Below are 19,512 nucleotides of genomic sequence, written 5' to 3'. Positions count from 1 at the left end.
GAATGTAAAGCATTTGGTTCCTCCTGCCAGAAGCAGATAATGCTTTCAATACGGGTCAGAAACCCAACAGGCAGCAGGCTGTATTTGAGAAACCATGTGTAAGTACAGCAGCACAGGCTAGCTGAAGCAGCTGAAGCTGAATACACAACATGCAGCTTACAGTGTTTGAAAGTTTTCTTATTCAAAAGCAAAGGAGCACTCACGGAGATATCGTGATTTTAGTGTCTGTGTCCTGCTCAATTTTTTTAAGATTTCTTCCTTCTTTACCAATAAGACGGCCAACAAAGTTATTATGAGCTAAAATCTTCAAGGGGATCTCTTCTGTGCTGTAAACAGAAAAGTGATCATAAAATTAGAGTTAGTAAACCTATTCTTGGGTACAAAGACAATATTCACTCATTAAACATTTACTTCCTACCTACCATCTGGGAAGCACTGTGTTAGGTACAGCTTAAAACTTGCTGACAATTGGTCAGCATTCTAGCAATGCATGAATAGAAGGGGAGAAAAAGTACAGAAGTTAACTTCTAAAATAGTTTTTCTTTTATTCACTTTGGGAAATATCTTCGGTGATGGAGTCTCTTACTCAAAACCATATTCCTAAACCCCTACTACCAAAACACAACATACAAATAAAAAACAGTACCATCCAGTACAAATATACACCTGGAGATATGTGCATAATTTATATAAGGAAACAGAAGAAACAACAGTGGTTACACTTTGGGGGAAGGGCGTAAGAACAGGAAGGGGAGCTTTCATTTTTCGTTTTGTAGTTTTCTGAATTTCCCAGTCATATATATATATAACTGTTTAAAATGTCATTGCGGCTTTTCCTTTTTCTGTCTTTTTTTTTTTTTTTTTTTTTTTTGAGATAGAGTCTCCCTCTGGCGCCAGGCTGGAGTGCAGTGGCACGATCTCCGCTCACTGCAACCTCCACCTCCCGGGTTCAAGCCATTCTCCTGCCTCCACCTCCCAAGTGGCTGGGATTACAGGTGCATGCCACCATGCCCAGCTAATTCTTGTATTTTTAGTACAGACAGGGTTTCACCATGTTGGCCAGGATGGTCTTGATCTGTTGACCTCATGATCCGTCCGCCTCGGCCTCCCAAAGTGCTGGGATTATAGGCATGAGCCACTGCACCCAGCCTATTTTTCTCTATACTAAAATAATTCTTTTTAAAAATTTTTACTTTAATAATTACATTCTTATAATATGGCACCCACATATAATATTACTAAAACATATTTAAAGTTCTCTACAAGTTAAGGTTGGCGATGAGGTCCCCACACTAACTCCAGTGCCTTACTCTGGATTCTGCTTTCAGTGCAGCGCTGTTCTGTACGCTAAACATGGCACAGAACCCAACCTTCACTCAAAGTTCCTGTGGAAGAAATATTTAGAGTTCCTGCCTCCATTACCCAGATAAATCTCCAGTTTGCCTTAGAAGACACTTAGGCACTTCCCCACCTCCACACTCCCTGCTGCTCCAAGGTGGGGCCAGGCAGAGGACAAGGACAAAGCTCCAATGAGCTCTGAGTAAAGGATGAGTCAAGATTTGGGGCTCTTGTCTTGGGTTAATCCAGGATATTTCCTGGTCCTAGGTTCCCCAAGCTGCCTTCTTCTATAGCTGCACTTCTCTTCCCCGTTATCACCACTCACCTATGTTCAAATGTGAATGAAAATATTTAAATATTAAAAGACAGACACTTCACAACCAAATCAACAGTGCCAGCCACTGTAGCTCATCAGGTATCATTTCCCTTTGTTTGTTGGCAATTTCCAAGAATTGTATCAGAGATATCAAAAATACAAGAGCACAAATATCAACCTCTTTCACAGGACAATTTTCTTTACTCACAATTTTATATCTTGAGCTTCCTTATGCATGATCTCCAGAATAGACTTACAAGCCGCAGAGGTGCCTTCAGGTGTAGAGAGGATAGTAATTGACTTCTCAGCAGCCCCTGCATTTTCTTTACGGTGGACATCGATTCTGATAGTGGGTGCAAGCAGAGAGGAAAACCAGAGCAGTAAGCGTGTATTCACAGTGGAGTCTGTAATTACCAATTGCAAAGTCATAGGGCTTCAGGGCAAAGCAGATGACTCACTTCCCTCAAGAGCATAAACTTTCAATAAGCTGTCAACATCAACGCCTTAGAAGGCAAGTTTTAATTCTAGCAACACTCCCCTTTCTCTTTCCTCAATCCAACCAAGCAGGGACATCTTTTCATTCTACCCAAGCTGTTTGTGCTTACAGCTTCCTTTCAGATGCCACAGAACAAATGTCTCATGACAAAGAGCCTGGATTCAATCTGCTCTAAAACAAATAGGAACTGGAGGGTATGCCAAGAGAGGAACTGGAATCCCACAAGCCAAGTTGAACTGCTTATTCTGCACAGTATATCACTCTTCATTCATTGGATGAGCAGATTTCACCAGTCTTCTCCCCCCTTTGCAAGGTTCTTCCCACATTTTGCCTCCTTGATAGAAGAAAGTCTGCAACAAACAGTGATAGGAATGGAACCTGGACAGATGACAATTCCACTTCAAGAAAAGCAAGTGGTCAATAAACTCAAAATGATGTTTAATTTCACTAGTAATTATACGTCTGCCAGTTAAAAGAATGTCATTTTCTTCTAAACTTACAAAAATTGAGATAGAAAAAAATATGTACAAGATGATGGGTAGCAGGGCACACTCAACACTTTTGCTAGGAGTATAGAGCAAACTGGTTCAGCAAAATGCTGAGCACCTTATGATTCAAGAACTGTACTTCCTGTAACATCTACTCCTAGTAATATCTACAGATACAGTCTCATACGTGGGCCAAGAGCGATGTTTCTTACCCTTGGCACTAATGACTTTTTGGGCCAGATTCTTTGCTGTGGGTGGGGTGTCTTCCGCATTGTAGGAAATTTACCAACATCCCTGGCCTCTACCTACTAGATGCCAGTAGCATGCCTCTCTCTCAACTCTAACAGCCAAAAATGTCTCCAGACATTGCCAAATGTCCACGGGGTTGGGGCAGTGAGATGATCATTTATGGTTGAGAACCACTGGCATGGGAAGGTTCCATTTCTGACAGATAGAAAGTTAGAATTATCTAATTGCAGGAAGAGATGGTTAAATGTAGGAAGAGATGGTTAAGTAACAGTATATTCATATCATACAGATGTTTTTGAAAATGTGGTAAAACTACAGGTACCAACATAGTACAAAGTCCTTAAGTGAAATAATGCAATTCATATCATGACATGATTTCTTTTTTAAAGTCACACATGTTAGTAGATACAGGCAACAAATCCTATAGAGATACATCCCCAACTTATCAATGGCTACCCGGGTGAGACGAATGGTAACTTTTTAATTTACATATTTATATGTTTTGAAGTAAATATAAGTCTGCTGTTATTTAAAAAGTACAAGAAAGAAAATCAGCTACTCAAAAATGTGTGTTTTTGGGAAAATTAATGTTTGTTGAGTTCCTCTGGCCACTCAAACACTTAAAGACCTAAATAACTCATGGCCGTGAGAGTGACCACTTGATCATGCCAATAAAATCAAGGTTTGGCTTTCATTTTCCTAAATGTTTGGTTGAAATCTAAAGCTTTACCTCAAGAGTGAAAGAAAACTAAAAATAAGGGAATGAAACAAATTAAGGGCTACCTAAAAATAACTAATAAAAAAATAGTGTCTTAGGTAACAGTCCCAATCTTAGGAGTCATCTTCCCAGCTGCTGTTTCAATCCCCAGTCACTTTCAGTGATGCGTGTCTTCCAGTAACACATTAGCATCCCTCTTTGCAGTTTATTTCCACCCTTTCACTGTGCCTGGATTACTAAACTCCAATCCCCTGAGAGAAGGGAATGTGGCTTTGGAGATTAAAGTGGCCCTCTGAGACCATTCCAGAAACAGAGGTTCTGATAATGACTAATTTCAATGTCGAGAGTTAATTAAATCCACTGGCAGAGCTCTGCAAATGAATCATCGGATATAACAAAGATTGCTTCCCTTCCCCATCCCCATTTTCCTGCCTTAAGTAAAACAAACAGTTCAATTTAAGTCACGGCTCTTTCATCTGACAGAGAAATGAATAGCTCAAAAAGGAACAATTCTAATCTGCTACATGACAAGGAAGGGAAGCCATATAAAGAATTTCTGCAGGTAACGGTGGATCAAGGGAAGCAAGAAGCCCTTACATTTTAAGATAAAAGCCAAGCCGACTGACTAGGTTATGGTTATGGTCCAATTGTCTTTCCCACTCCTACATGATGAGGTCAGGGCCATTAATTTTGCATTCAGGTAACCAGCACCCAACAACTCCTGCTTCAAAGCAGGGGAAGGCAGGATCAGATGTCACTGCAGGGAGTAGGTGGGTATAGACCACCTCTTAGTACAGTTCTTTTTGGTTCTGCATGAGAAATGGGTCAGCTAGTGCAATGCAGGCATGGTGCCTATGATGAATACGCATGTACTCTTAGGCCTGCTGGAACAAACACATAAAGTATACACAGCAGTGTAGTTCTAACTTTTAGGGAAAGATTAAGCTTATTTTGTCGGATCACATTAAAAAAAAAAAATCATTCTCCTTTCTCAATTTAAAAGGCAAAATAATCTTGTCATTTCTGTAGCTGGCCCAAGGCTTGCAGGATGGTATTTTTGGATACAACCTCTTCTTCCCAGCACATTCACAGGTTCTTCAGGAAAAACGTTAGTAACAGGCCCAGAGATGTGCCCTGTAGCACGTTACCGAGCTAGGTATGGGGGGCAGAGCTTGTCACCAAGCTTCTCTGGGTCAAAAAATATCCACATACTGTACAACAGCATGGTTTCTAAAGCAAAACAACATATAATGCATGAGGACTGAGAAGTATCTTAGACACACATGAAGGGCTTCAAGCATAATTCACATGTAGTCATTTTAGTCATTTGACAAATAGAAGATCCTTCTATGCAGCAAGGCCCTGGCCTTGGCCCTGGGGCTACAGTAGTAAATAAAAACAAATAGTTCCTGCTTTCTGCTCATGATAATTAGCTCCAACATTTGGATGGGAATCTTCCAATCTCTTAAAGCCCACCAATTAAAACCATCAAAAAATATCCAGAAGAAAAAGCCATTCTAATCACATGGCTTAATCACAGGAAAAATTTGGATAAGATGAGCGATTCGAGTAAGGCAAGACTGAAAAACCATCTCTGTATTGAGGCCACAAATAAAACAGATTGGACCCAGAAAATTACTTCTAAAAGCAATGAGGGGAGGTGGGGGGTAAGAGGTGGAACAGAGAACAACCTAGAAGCTGCCTGTCTTCCAGAGCCTCCCCAACCAGAAGAGGATTGGGTATCATTTGTTTTCCATTCATGTGTGAAAATCTGAGGTTCCGTTTGAGACTGAGGATTAGCTCCAGATTTATATGACACGAACACCAAGATACTGCAAGGTTTTTACACATTTCCCAAGTACTGTACAAAGAGGCCTCATGGCTGCGTTCAGAAGGGCACCAAGTACCAGAATGACACACTGCTAAGATTCCAAGGGGAATTCTCCTGAACACCCACCATACACTCAGCATACTCACTTAGACTGGGTCTGTTTGGTGATGTTCCGAATGGTGGCACCTTCTTTTCCTATGATGGCTCCAACAAATTGGGTGGGAACCAGCAGGCGCAGAGGCAAATCACATGGTTTCTGCTTGGACACAGATCCTGGAGACCCCTGCCTTGAGGAGCCCCTCTGCCCAAGCCCCCGGCGACCTCGGGGCTGCTGCAAGGGGTTTTGCTGGGTGGCCATTTCATCAGGGATATAGGCTACTTTCAAGGTGAAATTCTCTAACTGAAATCCATTCAGTTTGTCTAGTGCTCTGAAAGTTGAAAAGGGGCAGGTTTGGGAAAAGGAATCAGTCTATACGATACATCTTTTAGCAAAGCAACACCCATCTCTTCCACTCAGCATTACTAGCTATAAACTTCTGAGTAAAGCCCCAGCACAAGCAGCAAACCTGCAACACACACAATCCTCCCCCTCCCCGCCCCGCCCCACCACCACCTGCACACATTTTCCTTTGAGACAGGCGCAGCGGGGAAAAAGGCCACAAGTTTCCAGAGGGAACTTATGTGCCATCTACTAGTGAAAAATAGAAAAACAAAAAACATTTTGTCAAACTCTTGGTTAAGTTTAACCCATAAAGTTATTAACAGTTTAGAATAGCTAAGCAGCAAGAGAGAAGCAAGTGGGCTTCTTGCCTTGGCTAATGTTTCCAAATCACAGTGGAAGAGACATTAGAAATATATACCTCTTTTACTTCACCCTCTAAAATGTGAAGTATTTAAAACCATTTTAAGAAGCAGTGGACAAATATCTCTAAACTATTCACAAACTATCCTGAGTATTAAATTCTACCAGTCACACTCAGTACCTATTATGAGCCAGTCCCTGAGAAAACAGTGGTCCCTGACTTTGTGGTTTATGATCTGATTTGGGGCAAAGAGGCAGAGGTGGTGATAAACCAAAAAAAGAGAATTACTTTCTAATCTGCCCACTCTATCACACTATTTTGGGAGAGTTTCTCTTTTTCATCTGGTTGTTTTTTTTTTTTTTTTTTTTTGAGACAGAGTCTTGCTCTGTCACACAGGCTGGAGTATAGTGAAGCCATCTTGGCTCACTGCAACCTGTGCCTCCAGGGTTCAAGCAATTCTTGTGCCTCAGCCTCCTGAGTAGCTGGGATTACAGGCGTGCAGCATCACGCCTGGCTAATTTTTGTATTTTTAGCAGAGACAGGGTTTCACCATGTTGGCCAGGCTGGTTTTGAACTCTTTGACCTCAAGTGATCTGCGGCATTGGCCTCCCAAAGTGCTGGGATTATAGGCATGAGCTACGGTACCCAGCCTCTTTTTCATTCTTGATCTTTATTTTAACACACAAGGAAACGTGCCCAAATGTTGAGCATAAATCTCAGTGAATTTTCACAAGGTGAACACGCTCATCCAGATCCAGAACTAGAAAACACCAGGGCCCTAGAAGCCCCACCAGTACCTGCTTCTAGTAGTTACTGCCCCCCTACTCCTTGCAGACTTCTAACACCATAGATTAATTCTGCCTATTTAAAAATTTTATGTAAGTATATATGAGTATACATATGTATTCTCTCATATCTGGAAACTTTTAACTTATTGTATATTCATCCAAATTGTTGTGTTCTATTTTCTGGGTTTGTTTTGTTTTGTATTCATTTTGTGTGTGTGTGTGTTCTATTTTGAGAAGAGAAAATAATAAATTAGTAGAGAGGATATAGCCCAGATTTCATAAACATACACCTAATAATACATCCCTTTCTAACTCCCCAGTGCACAACAAAATGAAAAACAAAAAGAAAGAGGTCCCCACATTTCCCAGTGTCACGCAGGTTCTTTGCTCAGATTCTGTTCCAATGGCCCTGAGTTTACCCCAGGTGGGAAAGAAAAACAGGCATAAAATCGTCTCTTTCTAGTTGCTTGGTGTGGTCGTTTCCGGCTTATACACTGCTTTACTTGCAAATCTACTCTCAATTCTTGACCTAAATAGAAAAAAGGGGGTAGAGTGGGAGACAGTTCTAGCACCGAAAAGGTCACTGAGGGCTAGGACCTGGAAGGCAGACCCGGGCAAGCGGAGGGCTCACTGACATTCTCCGGCCCAGAATGATTCTCGGTTTCTCACTTCAGTCCTCTATCACTGTCCTACCTTCTCTGGCACATGAATGAACTCTATTGTAAAAGATCAGTCATGCAGAAAGTAGCAAGTGGTTGCTTTGGCACCATCACCAACCCTCCAAGGCCCTTCCCAGAACTGCTGCTCACTGCCATACTTCTACGAATGGACCAGTCCTTTCTATATGTTTACAAACACATGTATTCATGTTCGGTACCTTCGTTAAAAGCATAATTGGGGTTGTGATGTACACTGCTCTGTGGCTTCTTTTTAAATACCATGTCTTGGGATATTTCCATGTGATTTCTAGGTCAGAGGGCATTCTTTTCATAAGCTTCAGAGGGTGACAGCTGGCACATGCCACACTTACTTTGCCAATGACTTGATGACAGACCCCTAATGCTGTGCTTTCCTCCTGCCCCCTTTTCCTTAAGGGAATGTGGATTAAGGGCCCTAAAATATTGTCATTATTTCTAAAGGAAGAGAACAGCTGATAAATTTTAGTATTTATGGTGTATATTTGTCATAAAAAGTTGGAGTTGCAGAAAAGTCAACCAACTACAGATTCTTTCAAAACAACTTTAATTTTTTTTGAAACGGACTTTTGTTCTTGTTGCCCAGGCTGGAGTGCAGTGGTGTGATCTTGGCTCACTGCAACCTCCACCTCCTGGGTTCAAGCAATTCTCCTGCCTCGGCCTCCTGAGTACCTGGGATTACAGGCACATGCCACCACCCCCAGCTAATTTTTTGTATTTTTAGTAGAGATGAGTTTTGTTGTGTTGCCCAGGCTGGTCTCGAACTCTCGACCTTAGGTGATCCACCCACTTCGGCCTCCCAAAGTGCTGGGATTACAGGTGTGAGCCACCACACCCGGCCTTAAATGTTTTTAAAGTCGGGAATAAACAGATCATTGAAGGTTCTTTCAAAAAATCAGGAAACCTGAACCCACTGAAGGCATCAACTACATCTAGGCATAAAAGGTAGTCTAGCCTTTTTCATTATAAATGGCGTATTGCCAGCTTCAGAAGAGAGTAAGTATATTTTGACTAGTAAATTAAGTCATTAATGTTACAAAAATGGTAGATAACTTTCTTCTTGACTGAGATAGACATATACAGATAGATATCATTCTCCCTGGGGTAAAACCAAGGTATACACGTCAGTTACCAGATGCTTCTATATTCTAGAACCATCTAAATAGTCATATGTATCACAAGAAACAACTTTATAACTTGGCAAAAACTAATGTCTAATTTTTTTTTTTTTTTTTTGAGACGGAGTCTTGCTCTGCTGCCCAGGCTGGAGTGCAATGGCGTGATCTCGGCTCACTGCAAGCTCCGCCTCCCGGGTTCACGCCATTCTCCTGCCTCAGCCTCCCGAGTAGCTGGGACTACAGGCGCCCACCACCTCGCCCGGCTAATTTTTTTGTATTTTTAGTGGAGACGGGGTTTCACTGTGTTAGCCAGGATGGTCTCGATCTCCTGACCTCGTGATCCGCCCGTCTCGGCCTCCCAAAGTGCTGGGATTACAGGCGTAAGCCACCGCGCCCGGCCTTCTAATTTTTATTGTGCTGCTTTAAAAAGATTTTTCCTTGTGGGGAAAAGAAAAGATTCGCTCACTGAAGAGGTCAGGTGGCCTGGGGCTCTAGTCCCCAGTGTACCTTCTGGGCCCCAATGGCTAAAAACTAAGGCTGTTCCAGGCAGAGTGCAGACAGCCACTATTGAGTGTATCTTACTATCTAACTGCCATCTAAGCAGAGTTCCTGACCCTCAAATCACAGTGCTCCATCCACACTCAGACACAACTGAAAAGGTACAGGAGGAACCTAACTGCAGAATGGTGGCTTTCTCATGACTGCAGCTCCTAAATTACTGAATTTAAGTCAACTACTAGAACCTTTCTGGGCACAAAGTTTATTATTCAGCTATGTCATATGGTGATCTGCTGAGTTCATGGGGAAAAAATTTTTAGTATTTTCACCAAACCCACCGTAAATGCAAGACATGAGATGAACTGTCATAATTATTTGACACACATGTATTCAGGGTTTTTTTTTCTTTTTTTTGAGACGGACTCTCACTCTTTTGCCCAGGCTGGAGTGCAATGACGCGATCTTGGCTCACTGCTACAACCTCAGCCTCCTTGGTTTGAGCAATTCTCCTTCTTCCTCCTTCCAAGTAGCTGGGATTACATGTGTCTACCACCACACCCAGCTAATTTTTTTTGTTGTTGTTTTTAACTAGAGACGGGGTTTCACCATATTGGTCAGGTTGGTCTCGAACTTCTGACCTCAAGTGATCCACCTGCCTCTGCCTCCCAAAGTGCTTAGATTATAGGCGTGAGCCACAGCGCCTGGCCAGGATCCTGTGATTACTTGACTCTGCTCTTGGTGCTATTTTAAGGGTTGCTGAGAAGATGCTGAGCAATTTTGCCAGTTGGTAGAATTTAATCGTATTGATAAGAAGTTTACTGGGGTGAGGTGCAGTGGCTCATGCCTGTAATCCCAACACTTCAGGAGACCAAGGTGGGTGGATCACTTGAGGTCAGGAGCTCAAGACCAACTTGGACAATATGGTAGAACTCTGTCTCTACTTAAAGTACAAAAATTAGCCAGGCATGGTGGCGTGAGCCTGTAATTCCAGGTACTTGGGAGGCAGAGGCATAAGAATTGCTTGAATCTGGGAGGTGGAGGTCGCAGTGAGCCAAGACTGCCCCACTGCACTCCAGCCTAGGTGATGGAATGAGACTTTGTCTCCCCCACCCCCAAAAAAATTGTTCATTGGGGTAGATCACAATTTAGAGCTGAATGGGACTCAATAGAGACAATAAGTAGTTCAACTTGAGGAGGAGGGAGAAAGAGAAAGAAAAAAGGAGAAGAAATGAGACCCAGACAAGTTAAACGTACCCAGGAGCCCACACATACAGATCTGAATAGTGAAAAAAGAATACGGACTAGAGACCAGAATTCTAGTCCAGCTTGAACATTAAGTAACCACGTTATCCTCCAAAGGTCATTTTCCTGTTTGGCATTAGCCATCTCCCTAATAAAACTAAAAGATCAGATTCATGGTCCCTTTCAGCTCTCAAATTTCATGCCTGGCTGGATGCAGGAGCTCACACCTCTAATTCTAGCACTCTGGGAGGCCAAGGAGGGAGGATCACTTGAGCCCAGCAGTTTGAGATCAGCTTGGGCAACATAGTGAGACCCCATCTCTTAAAAAAAAAAAAAAAAAAAGTTAGGTGGGTGTAGTGGCACATGCCTGTAGTCCCAGCTACTTGGGAGGCTGTGGTGGGAGGACTGCTTGAGCCCAGGAGGTTGAGGCTACATTGAGCCATGATTGTGCTACTGCACTCCCAAGTCTGCCTGGGTAACAGAATGAGAATCTGTCTCAAAAGATAATAAAATAAAATAAATAAAATTCCATGTCTAAAAATCTCTTTTTTATTCCCAGATGTCACCCTGTATATAATACAGGGTCCTCACAAAATGAGGTTTAACCCATTATTGAAAAGTCATAAATTCAATGATCTCCTTGTACCAAGAATAAGGGGTTGACACAATTCAGCAATCATTACTGAAAGCCTGGGTAATATGATTTTAAGGATGTACTTTAATGAAATAAATACGGACAAAGCCCAAATGTAGGGCTTCATGACTAAATTGGTTCTAAAAACAAAACGAAACGGTATGGGCAAATGCCCTAGATGATGCACAACAGAAGATGGGATAGGTAAACTGTGGTGAGGATCCAACACTATGCCGAGATTAGAATCAGTATAAATACACTGAATAAAAAACACACAAAACTCTGCAGAATGATCTTTGTAATTCTGAAAGTTACAATGCATGGGACAAAGTCTACAAAACTATGGCAAATTTAACAGTGGTTATCCCTGAATGGCAAAAAATCCCTTTGTCTCGCTGCTTTATTTCTTTTTTGAAAATAAGTCTTTTATTTACACAATTGTCAAAGTTTAAATGGGAATTTTCTTACCGTTAGCCAATGGCCAAGTTGCTTCAAACACTTCTAACCATAACCACATTTACCTTATACAGATCTTCACAGTCATACAAAGGAACTGCAATGATAGTTTCTTTTTTTTTGTTTTTTTTTCTCTTTTTTCTTTTTTCGAGATGGAGTTTTGCTCTTGTCGCCCAGGCTGGAGTGCAATGGCGTGATCTCAGCTCACTGCAACGTCCGCCTCCCAGGTTCAAGCAATTCTCCTGCCTCAGAATGATAGTCTTAAAGTATGAATAAACATTCCTATTCCCTAACAAAAACATCAGAATAACCCCAAACAAAAGAAAGTGTAAGAACTCAATGTCTACACATTTTCTAGGGGGTTATTTCTTTGTCACACACGACAAATCCTCTCATGAGTAATGTCTGTCCTTGACTGTCTTATCTCAACATCTCTGGAAGAGGGAAGGAAAAAGGTGAGCCTCTCTTGCTCTGAGGAGCAAGAAAAGGTGCATTCACTAAACACATACTTCCATTTTTAATGAAACTAATGAATTTGAAATTTAAACTTGTCAAATTTTTATTTTAATAATTCAAGACTTAAGCCTAAAATGAACACACGTATTAATATTTTCTAGAATATGTGTGCTATTAACCTTTGATTTATTTTAGCCACAAGGTGGCAGGAATTTCCATGTTAAATTCTGTCTTAAAGACAGCCATATTTGAGGACTCCTCTTAAATGACATTCATAGAGCTTTAAGTAACAGGCAGCTACAACCACGTTAAAACTAGGTCCCTGGCTCCTCAGCATCAGTGACCAGCCGTCACTGGAAATGAAGTATACCAAACAATAACAGGGGGGCAGCAGCAGCAATCAAACATGTTGGAAAAATACTTAATAGCTGCTAACTTTTGAGCTCTGACTACCTTACCTTATAGGTATTATGAAACATGTTTTGGAGGCATTATCTTAGTTTTCTCAGTAGCCTCATTAGCTAAAGACTATAGTTATTCCCATTTCAGAAATGGGGCTGAACCATGACAGATTAACTTGACCAACGTCAGCTAGAACAGTGGTAGCACACAGTCTATTCCAAGAAACTGGGCTCTGGAATTGAATTCAACCTCCAAGTTCACTTCACAAGTACATCAAGGTCACATAGCCTTCCAAGCAACAGTTGTTACAAAGACAAAACTGAGAATTATCAAAATAGCCCTTTTACCTAAAGATTGAGCTTTGGGTGGCCTGCCAAGGAAGGCATGGAGAAATGACACCAGGCTGTCATGTTTGGAGCCCATGGAGCAGGCCTATAGGGTTCACTGGAAGTCCTCAAAGTCAGTCCTGGAAGGACCAGACTTTCCCAGGCTCAAGCCACTTCAAACTGCTCCAAGCAGCCCAAACCAGTGGGTTAAACTATAAATACATGCATATATGCAGAAATATTTGTTTCTCTTTAATCTTCACTTTGTGGCTGAGAAAACTGAAACTCAGAAGTCGAGGTTACTAAGTCCGGGCTACCTGACTTTGGAGTTTACACTTCTCTACTACAACCAATGCCTCTCAAATAAAATTAATTCTCCTCACAGAATGAAACTATATTCCATATCCCTTTTAAAAGCTTATTAGAAAACTCTAATAACAATTTTTGTAACACTGTAACACAAAACTGAGTTTTCCACTCCTTAGATCGTTAACTCTTTAAATACCTCATTGCTTTCTAATTCTCTCCATCTTTGAATTCTTGCACAGGGAATGAGAACAATATTCCTATAAGGCCACTTGACTGGCAGGAACTAAAATCAGGCAGTCCTTCTCCAAATATTCTTATTGGCGACTTTTGGTCAGTATTTAGTATTTAATAGGTGTTAACTGACTGAATATTAGAACAAAGGATACGAAGACTACTTCCCTAATCGAAATGCCTAATTTATTTAAGTTACCTAATTACTAATTACACAATTCCTAACAGCCTTTTCCTTCCTCCTTGGGATCAACGGAAGCCTACCTATCTCTTAACAACCACGCTAAAGATTTTGAGAACACCAGGGTATCTAACGTTCAGTTTGCTGTCGTGGTTAGGATTCTTTTCAGCAATAATTCTGCCTTGACTAGCCAGTCTACCTTTCCTGTGCTTGCAGTCTTAATGCTCTGTTTGTCTGTTTTCAAAGAAGGAAGGCTAAATATCAATTACTTTATCCTTATCAAAATCTTATGCCTCTTCAAAGCTATATAGCTTATGTCTCCAACTTATGTTCTCCCATTCAACGAATTAACTGTTAAATAAGCATTTTGTTTCCCCTTAGCTAATTTAAGTTTTCAAATAAGGCCACAACAACAGGCCTCTGACAATCTCCAAATATCCTTGGGTTTATCACATTATCCCGTATTTTCCAACAGGGACTTGGCTCTACCAAGTATTCAATATAAATCTTTGTAAAGTAAAACATGGCCAGGTGCAGCGGCTCACGCCTGTAATCCCAGCACTTTAGGAGGCTAAGGTGGGCAGATCACTTGAGCCCAGGAGTTCAAGACCAGCCTGGGCAACATGGTGAAACCCCATGTCTACAAAAATTACAAAAAATAAAAAAATAAAAAAATTTGCCAGTCTCATAACCCAGCCTCAAAATAAATAAAAATCAAAACACTATGGAGCCTCTACTTTCTCACTGCCCTCACTTTTATCCCTCATTCTACTGAGGGTATAAAAGGTAAAATTTTCCTGGTCTTCTTACATGATACAACTGAAGAACAAAATTAGTCAAAAAAAGAAGAGAAAGAAAAATCAATTTGTTTTATGACTCATACCACAATTTCCATAATGTCTGAGACCTTATGCAAATTGCCAAAAAATTTTAAATGAACAAAGGATACAAACAGAAGAAATAACAGAATGTGTTTAAACATATTAAAAGCCTCCACTCTCACTTATGGGAAAAGTGAAAATTAACATGATATATCACTTTCACATACTAGATTGGCAAAGTGTGATAAAGTCCTGTGTTGGGGAGAATTGGAGAAATGGACACCCCCACAACGCTGATGAGAATTTAAACTAGCTCAAGCTCTACAACAAAATTTAAAGTACAGTTCTACTTCTGGGAATTTATCATACAGATACATGCTTGCATACACATGACACACAAAAAGAGATTCACTACGATATTGTTCATAACTGCAAGAGACTGGAAACAACCTAAATATCCAAACTGAGATTAATCAAAGTCATGCCATATCTGTACAATCAAGTACTATGTAACTATAAAAAATATATTTATATACACAAAACATTCAAATGTTATGGTATCATTTGTGTAAAAGCAGGAATAGATATATGTAGCATTTGTTTTTCACATGGTTATCTCCCAAGAGATGAGGTAGTTGGGGAGTAATACTAGAAGGAAGATTTGTACTATGTGCATCTTCAAATCTTTTATATTTTGAACCATGTGAGTGTTATTGATTTTACAAATAAAGTTCCATTTACCTTATACACATTTCCATCTTCTTCTCAGTCTTATCTTTCCTTTCATAGTCCCTCCCAAGTGAGTACTGCCTTTAGTAACCTAGCTGAGCTCCTACTCTTGCAGCTCATTTTACCTTTCCCCTTCAGGGCTCAGAGTCAGCCAGTGTGGTCTTTTCTTTCACCTGTCTGACACAGAGGACAGTCAGCCTGCTCCTGCCAGTATGGTATCTGGAGGTAGTTCAGGCTTCCATAGTCACCTAACACCCAGTGCTGTGCTACTGAGCACTTTGTATGCCATTCTTTCATGTTCATATTCTGAGCAGATCTGTTAAAGGCCATAAATTTGTGGGACCCCAATTTCTCTCTCTAGTGCTCAGTTTATTAGATCATTTCAAGCCTATAGAATTATCTTTTCCTAGGGGAGACTGTTTGATCTGTAAAGTACTGCCTGTTTACTGCACTGGAATATATTTTTTCCCATAAATCTAAGAGAAAATTACACTGATCCAACGTCTGCACGCTCCTAAATGACAATAGTAATCAGGTAATCAGTGAGTAAGAAGACTTAACATTTAACACTGTTGTTTAACACATGATCCAACTTACCAGCTTTAGATAAAATAGCAATAATATATGTGTCATACAAGACTGGGAGAGGGGGAGAGACTTTACGTTATTTGGAAACAATACCAAGGCCCAGAGTTTCTGCAAATAGGGTGTGATTTAGTTTCATACTAGACCACTCTATTATTGGCATTAAAGATATATTGAAAATGTAATACAACTTTAACCAATGTAGATTCTTATTAGACATTCAAACTTAAAAAGAAAGGTACGATTACAGGGTCAAACTTTGTAAAATAAAGCTTCTCTCTGCCACCCACCAGCCCTTATCAATTGAGAAATCCACAAAATATGTTACTGTACTTAACTTAGTTATTATATAAAGATTAAAAGTTTCAAGCTGCTTACTGTCTAGCTTGGTCCTTACTGGAATAGGTTACATTTACAACTGCAGTTTCCGAGTCAGTGTTCACTAGAGGAAGAGAAAAACAAAGAAAATAAAAGTTAGTTTTCTTTCTACTTCCTTCCTTTTACAAATTTGAAAGCAATTCAGAAGACATGTACCTTGCTCACAGCTCTCCACCACTCCATACTGGACTAGTAAACTATCCAGCACCTATCAGGAGGGGGAGAGAAAATTAAAAATTTTGAGTTTCCCAAGTTATTATCAAGGGCAGGAATATGTGTTAAAATCACTAAGTAATTGTGATGGAAAAGAGCCAAAAAATTATCTGGGGCTTTGAACTGCCGAACTAAGGGATGGATACCACAAATACCACACTCAGACTTGTCTCTTCTGCCCTCTCCTAGATCCCTGACATTAATCTCATTTCCTAGGGCTAACCAAGAAGTAACACCAGCTCAGCAAAGTATGCAAAGCCACAGCCGCCTGGTTCCTGAGGCTGAAGAAGGAGCATATATTTCTCACACATACGCAAACACATCATCATACTTTCTACTTGTATACAAAGTCACTAGATAAGGGACCAAGTTAAAAACTAAAGTTTAACGGGGTGTGGTGGCTCGCACCTGTAATCCTAGCACTTTGGGAGGCCAAGATGGGAGCATTGCTTGAGGCCAGGAGTTTGAGACCAGCCTGGTCAACATAGTGAGACCCCATCTCTAAAAAATAAAATAAAAAGAGACAAAAACTAAAGTTTTATCTATAATATGTTCTTTTCCAAAGGACTTCCTTTACAGCTCTAATGGTTCTTACAGAACAGATTGCTCAAGGCAGGCTAGCAAAAAGAAGACAGCACAGTGCATACTCTACTTGGAGTCGAATTTAAAGCCCAACATAAATACATAGACAGCAAAAGTATGAAATGAAGCGAACATTTCTTAGTCTACACAGGATTGGAAAATGTACAATCTGAAGTTATCTATGTTTTCACCATCTTTCCTGTAGCTGTATTATTAGAGTACGCATGTTATCCAAATGGAGAGGCTGTTAAAACAGTAACTCTACGTTTATTGTAATATCAACTGCAGATGTATGTCTCATCAATATAAACCAAATTCAGGTGTCCTTAGCTTCTAAGAGCTATAGCAAAACAAAGTAAGCTTCTGTAAATAATAGCAAACTACTTACTCATCAATTTAACTACAAATTTTCTTATGTATGTATGTATGTATGTATGTATGTATGTATGAGACAGGGTCTTGCTATGTCACCCAGGCTGGAGTGCAGTGACATGATCACAGCTCACTGCAGCCTCAACCTTCTGAGTTTAAGTGATCTTCTCACCTCAGCCATCCAAGCAGCGGGCACTACAGGTGCACAGCGCCACCCTGAGCTAATTTTTAAAATTTTTTGTAGAGATGAGGTCTCACTATATTGCCCAGGCTGGTCTCAAACTCCTGAGCTCAAGGAATCCTCCTGCCTTGGCCTCCCAAAGTGCCGCGATTACAGATGTTAGCCCTAGCCTAACTGCAAAGTTAAAAAGGCTGTTCCTTGAAAATGTTTTTCAGGTGCCAGGAAACAGTAAACCATTAGAAAACAAATTTTTATGATAATTTACTACTAAACTTAAGCAATTTCTTCTAAACGAAGTTTTATCTTAGGTGGTATATTTTAGGCTTTTGTCTACTGTTTCCAGTTTGAAACATATAACACGGTTTGTCTGGGGTGAGCTTTTGTTTTTAGTTTTGGGACAGGGTCTCACTGTCACCTATGCTGGAGTGCAGTGGCACGACCATAGCTCACTGTATCCTCAACCACTGGGCTCAAGCAATCCTCCCACACCAGCGTTCTGAGTAGCCAGCACTACAGGTGCATGCCACCACACCTGGCTAATTTTTAAGTTTTTCACAGAGGTGGGGGTCTCACTATGTTGCCCAGACTGGTCTCAAACTCCCAGATTCAAGAGATCGTCCCAGCTGGGCCTCCCCAAGTGCTGAGATTACAGGCGTGACCCAGCGCCTGGCCTGGTTTTTCTTTTAAATAAGGTTAATACCTATTTATGAGTGAAATGCCCTTTCATTTATTTTTATTTGGTAAATTTCCTTTGCATGAGGTAAACTGAATTTTTATTTGGTAAATTTCTTTTGCATGAGGTATACACACAGAAGCACATTAATCTTTGTCTCTGATTACAGCTACTGTTAATCACAAAAAGACATTCAAATATTTCATGAGTGAAATGAATACTTCATAGGAGGAAATCCTGGTATATCTTATAGGAAGGGTACTCTGTAAAAGTGCTTGTCTGTTTTATAGGTGAATTTGCCATATGATGTTGATCACAGACTCATTTTATAAAGGCCAAAAATTAAGAAATCTCTCACGCTGCCATTCAAAGAGAAAATATACAACACATAATTCCTTAAATTAAAAACAAGGATGGCCAGGCACAGTGGCTCATGCCTGTAATCCCAGCACTTTGGGTAGCCGAGGCGGGTGGATCACCTGAAGTCAGGAGTTCGAGACCAGCCTGGCCAACATGGCAAAACCTCATCTCTATTAAAAATACAAAAATAGTGGCAGGGCACGGTGGCTCACACCTGTAATCCCAGCACTTTTGGAGGCCGAGATGGGCAGATCACGAGGTCAGGAGTTTGAGAGCAGCCTGGCCAACATGGTGAAGCCCTGTCTCTACTAAAAATACAAAAATTCGTTGGGCATGGTGGTATGCACTTGTAGTCCCAGCTACTCAGGAGGCTGAGGCAGGAGAACGGCCTGAACCCAGGAAGCAGAGGTTGCAGTGGGCTGAGATCGTGCCACTGCACTTCAGCGCGGGTGACAGAGCAAGACTCTGTCTTTAAAAAAAAAAAAAAAAGAAAGAAAGAAAGAAAGAAAAAAAACACAAAAAATTAGCTGGGCTTGGTGGCAGGTGCCTGTAATACCAGCTACTCAGGAGGCTGAGGCAGGAGAATTACTTGAACCTGGGAGGCGGAGCTTGCAGTGAGCTGAGACCACACCATTGCATTCCAGCCTGGGAAACAGAGCAAGACTGCATTTAAAAAAAAAAAAAGGGAGGGGGGAGGGGGCAACCCTAATTTTCTAAACAAAAATGAAATTTTTTCAATACGAAAAATGTTTTACTTCATACTTAAGTCAGAATTCTAACAAATTCATTCCACCTTCAGTAATGAAGGCAGGAGGAAAAGTATGTCTATCATCAAAATTTAGTTTTTAAATGAAAGCCACACTAATAATAGTAGAGCTTTATAGCAACTTGGATGGAGGCAGGGGTAGCAGAGGGGTTCAGGGAGTAGGGGGTAGTTGCCAGTTTAATATGTCATTTAAAATTTAGCTTTTAGGGCCAGACACAGTGGCTCATGCCTGTAATCCAGCACTTTGGGAGGCCAAGGCAGGTGGATCACTAGAGGT

General features: G+C 40.8%; 1 protein-coding gene across 1 annotated transcript in view; it reads right to left on the bottom strand.

Moving 5' to 3' along the window:
• Positions 1 to 19,512, bottom strand: part of IGF2BP3 (insulin like growth factor 2 mRNA binding protein 3) — a 152,894-nt gene that overhangs the window by 29,268 nt on the left and 104,114 nt on the right. The window contains exons 4-8 of the mRNA XM_007981885.3: positions 16,245 to 16,296; positions 16,089 to 16,152; positions 5,583 to 5,864; positions 1,863 to 1,997; positions 204 to 326 (exon numbers count right to left, since the gene is read on the bottom strand). Coding sequence (XP_007980076.2) covers positions 204 to 326; positions 1,863 to 1,997; positions 5,583 to 5,864; positions 16,089 to 16,152; positions 16,245 to 16,296 — 656 coding nt within the window. The remainder of the gene's footprint in view (positions 1 to 203; positions 327 to 1,862; positions 1,998 to 5,582; positions 5,865 to 16,088; positions 16,153 to 16,244; positions 16,297 to 19,512) is intronic.

This window comes from Chlorocebus sabaeus, chromosome 21, assembly GCF_047675955.1.
Source record: "Chlorocebus sabaeus isolate Y175 chromosome 21, mChlSab1.0.hap1, whole genome shotgun sequence".
Taxonomy (NCBI): domain Eukaryota; kingdom Metazoa; phylum Chordata; class Mammalia; order Primates; family Cercopithecidae; genus Chlorocebus; species Chlorocebus sabaeus.
This window is presented reverse-complemented; position numbering and strand designations above follow the sequence as displayed.